Source organism: Raphanus sativus, chromosome 6 (assembly GCF_000801105.2).
Source record: "Raphanus sativus cultivar WK10039 chromosome 6, ASM80110v3, whole genome shotgun sequence".
Classification (NCBI taxonomy): Eukaryota; Viridiplantae; Streptophyta; class Magnoliopsida; order Brassicales; family Brassicaceae; genus Raphanus; species Raphanus sativus.
The window spans coordinates 28858918-28867433 of record NC_079516.1 but is presented as its reverse complement, the minus strand read 5'-3'; the positions used below and the strand labels follow the sequence as shown (position 1 = coordinate 28867433).

The following is an 8516-nucleotide window of genomic DNA, read 5'->3' as shown; positions in this document are numbered from 1 at the left end:
TTGTGGTTGTCGACGGTACGTTTCTTAATGGTAGATACAAAGGGACGCTTCTCACGGCACTGGCTCAGGATGGTAACTTTCAGATTTTTCCAATAGCCTTCGCAGTGGTTGACACTGAAAATGATGATTCCTGGCATTGGTTTTTTACGCAACTAAAACTTTTGATTCCTGACGACGAGGGTCTTACGATAATCTCGGATAGGCATAACTCGATTGGGAAAGCAATTACAAATGTGTATCCGCTTGCTTCTCGTGGAATTTGCACGTACCATCTATATAAGAATATACTGGGACGGTACAAATGAAAAATGCATTTCGTCTGGTGAAGAAAGCGGCGAGATGTTTTAGAATGTCTGAGTTTACTCAGATTTTCAAGGAGATTGAAGAGATTAATCCAGCACTCCACGGCTACCTCCAAAGGGCTGATGTCCGACTGTGGACGCCTGTTCATTTCCCGGGCGAGAGGTACAATTTGATGACTACGAACATAGCGGAATCAATTAACAGAGCATTGTCGAATGCTAGAGGTCTTAACATTGTTCGAATATTAGAATCAATACGGGTTATGATGACCAGATGGTTTGCTGAACGGAGAGAGGATGCCAAATCGCAGTGAACCACGCTTACGCGTGGTGTGAAGAAACTACTACATGTAAGTAAGCCTTTAAAAGAATTTGTCAGCCTTTCAATTCATAAGTCAGTCTTTACAGATCTTAAGTCAGCCCTTTATTTGTACTAAGTCAGTCGTTTCACATTAATTATATTTTTTTAATAGGGTCGTGTAACTGCCGCCAGATATTTGACGGTACAGAGGATTGATGATCATCACACTGAAGTTAAATATGGATCTTCCGGCGAGTCTTTGCATGTTGTTAATCTGGTAGAGCGAAAGTGCACATGTCGCAGTTTCGAACTCGAGAAATTACCATGTGTACACGCAATCACAGTGGCGGAGTACAGGAATGTTTCTCGTATATCCCTGTGCAGTCCTTACTATACCAGCAATTATTTGGTTAGCGCATACGTTGAATCTGTCATGCCGGTTGATTCAGCGCAACCTGTTCCAGAAATCGTGGCTAACCAACCCTGCTTGCCCCCGACTGTACGTCAACCACCAGGCAGACCGAAGAAAATTAGGATGAAATCTGCTTTAAAAGTTGCACTATCAAACAAACGTCCTAGGAAAGAGCACGCATGTTCTCGATGTAGACAGAGTGGTCATAATGCGAAAACTTGTCCGATGTAGGCAAGTGTTGTAGAGATTTTCATGTTTTTGTATTACGGCTTAATTTATGGTTTTAATGTTTTTGTATTACGATTGGGTGGTTGATTTTCATGTTTTTCTTACGATTGGGTTGTTAATTTTAATAGTTAATACTTATGGCCGGGATGTTGTTTTTCATGTCATTTGGAAAGAATATCTACGACTCTGATATGCGTAACGGCTGAGTTATTTAACCTGGACTGTGTTATTGTTTACTAAGGTTGAGTTACCTTTTTAACGGCTGAGTTGTTTGAATTAGTAGTATGAAACAGGATGAAATCTGCTTTAGAAGTTGATAGCGCAACTTCTAAAGCAGATTTCAACCTATTTTTCTTAGATCATAATGCGAAAACTTGTCCGATGTAAGCAAGTGTTGTAGGGATTTTCATGTTTTTGTATTACGGCTTAATTTATGGTTTTAATGTTTTTGTATTACGGCTGATTTGTTGATGATCATGTTTTTCTTACGTCTGGTTTGTTGATTTTAATAGTTAATACTTATGGCCGGGCTGTTGTTTTGCATGTCCTTTGGAAAGCATCTCTACGACTCTGATATGTGTAATGATTGAGTTAGTGTTAACCTGGGCTGAGTTATTGTTTACTAAGGATGAGTTACCTTTTTTAACGGCTGAGTTATTTTAAATTAGTAGAAGAACAAACCGTTTGAAATCTGCTTTAGAAGTTGATAATTGTTTCGATTACCAAAAACCTAAAAATATATATATATATATATATATATATATATATATATATATATATATATATGTCTCGATTACCAAAAACCTAATAATTAGTTATCGATATTCTCATAGCCGCCGTTAATTTTCTTCATGCATAATAATTGTCTCGATTATGCCAGGCGTGTTTTTCAAAAGCCATAATTAATTATTTTGAGAATATCATTACTTATGGCTGCGTTATAAACCATTACTTATGCATACAAACCATAACTCAGCGTGTCTGTTCAGTGTGCTTCTAGAGAAGACCCAAAAGAAAGAAAATTTTCATAAATAATAGGTTATCTCTTTTTTTTTGTTATTTGCTATGTCATGTCATTATGTGTGAAATGATAATGTAATGTTGGTTATGGTTTATTAAGGCTGAGTTACGTTTCTAAAGGCTGAGTTATGGTTTGTATGCATAAGTAATGGTTTACTTATGCTGAGTTATTAATTACTTACGGCTGAGTATCATAGAAAACAAAGTCTGACTAAACGTTGAGGCTGAGTTATAATAAAACTTAAAAATAGGGAAAATATAGTTATATCGTCTCGATAATGTAAAGGTCTCGATATAAGCGTGCAGACGAATATTCCACACCCTTTATGCGCGTCATTATTTGTGCAGTCCAGTCAAATCAAGAACACGAAAATTCCAATAATTAAGTTCAAGCTGAGTTATAATATAACTAAGAAATATTAATATTATATTGTCTCGATAATGTAAAGGTCTCGATATCAGCATGCAGAAAAATATTCAACACCCTTGATTCGCCGTTATTAACTTGTACAGCCTAGTCAAATCAAGAACACAAATTGTTGAATTTGCTGACTTATGTTTCGGCAAAGTTATTCCATTTACGGTTGAGTTATAACCAAAATAGAAAATATTCCATTTAGGGTATGGTTTGAGGTTTGTCTGAGTTATATCTATAGTGACGGCTGAGTTATTAAGTTTATAACTCAGTCTTTTCTAATAAATTATGGCTGCGTTATATACCAAAAAAAACATAAGGTAGAATTAAAACATAATGTAGATTAAACATAATGTGGGTTACATAAGACATAGTATTAGAGTCTTAAAACATGACAGAATAGTTGATAACATTATATTACTCATCCAACATCCATGGTTCATCAAGCTTGTACCAGTCAGATACTATGACCCTCACATCAGCCAAGTCTCCTTCGGCTTCAGCGTGCTCTGCTGTTAGTTTCTCCAACTCAGCCACGAAGTCAAAGTTTCCTTCAGCCTTGATAATGGCTTCAAGCAATTCTATTTTCGCAGCAATAGAATCAACTTTGCTGGAAGCCTGATGACATTCAGTTTCAGATTGCCGTTGTTCCTTGGCCGTGCGGAGAAGCGCCCTGTAATGCTGCTTGGTTTCATTTTTCCCTTTGTAAAAGGCTTCAGCAGCAGCATCCGATCCAACGACATCCTCGATAGGACGCTTCATATTCCTTTTTGATCCTTCCATCTACACTTGATGCTTCACCAATATCGAAAACAGGTGTTAGTATATAAAATAATTAGAAAAACAAAGAAGGTTTCAAAAAATATAACTAACGAAATAGACGAACTTATTTCTGAGATTGATAAGGGATTTTGAACCGATAAGCCTGTATAGGGACACTCGGAAGTGGTGAAGATGGCCTGACCACAACAACTTATCTTTTTATGTTATTTGCTATGCCAGTATGTATGTTATTTTCTGATATTTGATTAAATGCTATTTAAAGGCTGAGTTAACTGTTTCGTTGGCTAAGTTAAATATATTCGAGGCTGAGTTATTTTTTCTAAGGCTAAGTAAAATCTATTTAAGGGCTGAGTTAATTGTTTCTAAGGCTGAATTATTTGTTTTACGGCTGAGTTAATTTAATTTTCCGGTTATTAAATGATTTTATTAAAACATACTGACTTATCAAAAGACTGATTTACGGTTTCGGTCAGGTTATCGTTTACATAGGATTGAATTAAACCAACCTAACAAGAAACTCTATTAACGAAAATTTTATTGTCTCGATAGTATAAAGGTCTCGATATTAGTTTCATCACGCCTAATAAAGGGCGGCATAATTGATTCATGGCAGCCAAAATTTCTCACACGCATAATAATGTTTTCTCGATTTTTGATACTGGAATATGAACCGCATCTTTTAAAATAATTTTGATGCTGAGTTTAACGAAAATTCGAGAAGGTTGACTTATATAATACGTTTGAATTAGTGCGAAGTTATCATACTATAATTCATGTCCTTTGGAAAGCATCTATACGACTCCGATAAGGCTGAGTTATATTAGAAACGTGGTCGAATTTTAGGAAAAGAAACAAAATCTCATTTAAAAACCGAAATTATCAGGTCCAAACTCTTCAATTAAGGCTGAGTTACGTTTCTAAAGGCTGAGTTATGGTTTATTAAGGCTGAGTTATTAGTTACTTATGGCTGAGTATCATAAAAAAACAAAGTCTGACTTACGATTAGAAAACATGATTACAAAATCAAACAAGGAGAACATCTTATATGACGTCTGAGGTATTAAACGTTGTGGCTGAGTTCTACTAAACGTTGATGCTGAGTTATAATAAAACTAAAAGATATTAATATTTAGTTAATACATAGTTAATACGGAGGTCGAATTAATACGACGTCTGAGGTAATTAATACGTAGTTAATACGGAGGTCGAATTTTATTTTATTTTATTTAGAACGGAGCGCGGTGAGGGATTCCTTTTCGTCTGCTTGAGTTCCGGTGATTGTATATCGGCGGTGTTCCCGGAGAGAAGCTGAGACGGTTGAAAGCATTGGTCCTACGCATCTTAGTCGGTGTGGTAGCCTCATCTGATTCCGACCCACCTTGGTACTCTCTCCCATGCTTCCCTCTCAATGGGAAGGTCGAATTTTGATCTCCTCTCTTCATTCCCCCAATCTGAAACAATAAGAAAACACAAACAATACTGTATTATTAATACACGATATGTCTGACTTATTTGAATAAAATGATGGCTGGGTTATACCTTTAAATTAAAGTTTCTGAAAGTTTGTAATATTTAAAACAAAAATGGTGGAAACAGAGGAAAAAACAGAGCAAGTAAGTATTATTTTTACCTTGCAACCGAGAGAGCAGAAGCGGACAGAATCAAGAAGTCTTCTGCAACATATCTCACAAGTGTTTGTAACACCTTTTCCGATTCTTGGCTGAGGTCTTTCATTAAGGAACACAATCTCTGTGCTGTTGATGATATATGTCTGAACACAAGAGATATAAATGTACTTCTGTATATCATTCACTCTCACCGCGTTGTGGTAAGAAGATCTCCTTATCTGTAATTTCATTTACATTTATAAATAAATAAAAAATGAGACTTTTTGGGCTAAAGACAAAAAAGAAAGAGATACCGTAGCTGAACAACACGATGGTCTTTATGTTTGACCAAACAGTAAGAGCAAAAGGCATTTCCAGCACAGTCCAAACAGAACAAGTTGCATTCGTTTTTGTTGGAATCAGCGTGGATGGAACAAGGGATGAAGTAGCTCCATCGTAGCATTGGCATTAGCCACGGTGGACTCATATAGTCTTTTCGTGTTCCTCTGTTCTTATCATCGAGCCCTGAAAGTTTGAAGCTACGAATCAGTAAATAGAGAAAAGGCAAATAAAGGCAAAAAAACAAAAGAGTAAAAGAAGACGCACGTATTTATGCGTGTCTGTTCAGCGTGCTTCTAGAGAAGACCCAAAGGAAAGAAAATTTTCATAAATAATAGGTTATCTCTATTTTTTTGTTGGTAGCAAAAAAATTTTCATAAACCATTACTTATGCATACAAACCATAACTCAACCTTTAGAAACGTAACTCAGCCTTAATAAACTATAACCAACATGACTCAGCCTAAATATTTTTGAATTCGTGCATTTTTTAGAGAAATTTTCAAAATTCGACGCAACGCTTCGTTTTGGCGGTTTTATTATGTTTTGCAACGACGCGTGGGTTGAAGTCCTTATAAATAGAGAGGTGTTGGAACATAATACACATCCCTTCGCTTGCCTGTTGGTTACTACAGGGTATCATCATAAATCTTCTAATCATGCCTGAATTCCCGATACTCTGCCTCCCAATCGAACTCCAAGCCTTAGTCGTGCGACACGTCGCACAAAACTCTTTCGAAGATCTTTTTAGACTCGGCGCTACTTGCAAGTCTATGCGTTCGTTGACAAACGATGCCGAGGTTTGTGCTTCATTGGATATGTTCAAATACCCTTGGAGGATGTCGGGGTTTATACTCCGTAGACTACTGAGAAGATGCTATCTGGAGGGGAACCCGAGTACTCTTTACATCAAGGGTGTTGAGTATTTCTATAGACAAGATCGTCAGGAAGAGGGCCTTACTTTGATCAAGAGAGCAACAGATGCAGGAATCGAGCGAGCCCTCTATACCTATGCAATGACTACCGCGGCATGGAGTGGTGATGGTTACCACTTCTGTGGATTAAGAAGGGCATATGTCTGTGAAATCGGAAAGGTAGTAAGAAAGCTCGAGGGGATCTGGCATAGGGATCATAACGAGGCCTTCCTACTAAAGCGGGCCGTGTTTATAGCAAAAACCGTTCCCCTGTTCTACAGGTGTCCTTGTTCTCCGGTTTTGGACATAGCCTGGGAACTTTGGCACATTGAGGATAGCAAGGCTGAAGACATGTGTAACCGCTGCTTCTGGATAAAAGAGGTTGCTCTGTTCCTACGAGACTTTCAGGCATACACCGGCCATCCGAACTTTGCTACTTGGGTAATGTAATGTCATTATTTGTGAAATGATAATGTAATGTTGGTTATGGTTTATTAAGGCTGAATTACGTTTCTAAAGGCTGAGTTATGGTTTTGTATGCATAAGTAATGGTTTATTTAGGCTGAGTTATTAATTACTTACGACTGGGTATCATAAAAAACAAAGTCTGACTAAACGTTGACGCTGAGTTATAATTAAAACTTAAAATAGGGAAAATATAGTTATATCGTCTCAATAATGTAAAGATCTCGATATAAGCGTGCAGACGAATATTCTACACCCTTGATGCGCGTCATTATTAACTTGTGCAGCCCAGGCAAATGAAGAACATGAAACGTCCAATAATTAATTTTTGCTGACTTATATTGTATGATATCAAGAAGGAGAATATCTTATATGACATCTTCGCCATTATTAACTTGTACAGCCCAGTCAAATCAAGAACATGAATTGTTATCCAAATATAATCTTCCCAAATTATATAATATTTGTTGAATTTGCTGACTTATGTTTCGGCTAAGTTATTCCATTTACGGTTGAGTTATAACCAAACTAGAAAATATTCCATTTAGGGTATGGTTTGAGGTTTGGCTGAGTTATATCTATAGTGAATGCTGATTTCCATTTTCCAATATGGCTGAGTTATAAGAACATTTTCATTGTCCAGTAATTGTTTATTATTAAAATTCACGTGAAACCCCAACCGTCGCGAATAATGTTTCGCCTGAGTTGGCTGAATTATAAATAAGGTACTGAGAACAATCGGACTCTCAACATTCAATTATTACACTTTTTCTCTATCTCTCTAAATCAATATCACCCTGTTAGTGTAGATGGAATTTTTCCCTCTTCTTGAATTGCCTGAAGAAATTCAGGCGGTAGTGGTTGAACGTGCGGCCCGTAACTCCATCCAAGATCTCTATGGCCTCAAAACATCGTCGAGGTCGATGAAAGCGTTAGCAGAGCGGCGTGGGGTTTACCATTTCCTCGATGTTTTATCCGTTCCCTGGGGACTCAATATGCATTCTGAGTTGTTGAAAGCTTGCTACGCTGAGGGAAATCCAAACACATTTTATATAAAGGGTGTACAGCTTTTATACACCTTCGACCTTAAAGAATAAGGGCTTTCTCTCATGAAGCGTGCAGCAGATGCAGACTATGAGCGTGCTGTGTATACACACACGATAACTCGAGCAATCTTTTGGGGTGAAGGGAAGTATTTATCTCGTATTCCAATAGAATCACTTGACAGGATCGGGAAACTAGTGCGATCCGTCAAATGGGCTTGGGGTTTGTGGCACACACCCGAGTTCAAAGTTAGAATGGCCTTGTTCATATCACATATTCTTCCTAAATTCTACAGTTGCCAATGCGGAAATCCTGTGGAGCCACACCGCTGTCCCTGCTTGTGGCACATTGATGTCACTAAGGATGACAACATGTGTCCCCACTGTTTGTGGCTCAAAGAGATCGGCTTATTCTTATGTGAATTTGAACCGGTTAGCCTTTATAGGGACACAAGAAAGTGGTGAAGATGTAATGTATCAGAACTTATCTTTTTATGTTATTTGTTATGCCAGTGTGTATGTTATTTTCTGATATTTGATTAAATGCTATTTAAAGGCTGAGTTAAATGCTATTTATATAATACATATTTACAGAGGCTTATTAAAATACGAAACTTTACATCTCTACGACTCTGATATGCGTAACGGCTGAGTTAGTGTTAAGGGGGGCTGCGTTATTTTTTTAAT

General features: G+C 37.2%; 1 protein-coding gene and 1 pseudogene across 1 annotated transcript; one reads left to right on the top strand and one right to left on the bottom strand.

Moving 5' to 3' along the window:
- Nucleotides 1-301: 301 nt before the first annotated feature.
- On the top strand, nucleotides 302-1246 carry LOC130495709 (uncharacterized). The gene is made up of 2 exons (XM_056987188.1): nucleotides 302-562; nucleotides 776-1246. The coding sequence occupies exons 1-2, from the start codon at nucleotides 302-304 to the stop codon at nucleotides 1244-1246; spliced, it is 732 nt and encodes a 243-aa protein (XP_056843168.1).
- A 3430-nt stretch (nucleotides 1247-4676) lies between these two features.
- Nucleotides 4677-5587, bottom strand: LOC108829282 (protein RGF1 INDUCIBLE TRANSCRIPTION FACTOR 1-like; annotated as a pseudogene).
- Between the last annotated feature and the right edge of the window lie 2929 nt (nucleotides 5588-8516).

What these genes read in the sequence shown, in the direction of transcription:
- LOC130495709 (XM_056987188.1), top strand. Translation starts at nt 302, where the DNA reads ATGAAAAATGCATTTCGTCTGGTGAAGAAAGCGGCGAGATGTTTTAGA. An exon ending in GAATATTAGAATCAATACGG is followed by an intron (nt 563 to 775) that starts GTTATGATGACC and finishes TTTTTTTAATAG; the next exon opens with GGTCGTGTAACTGCCGCCAG.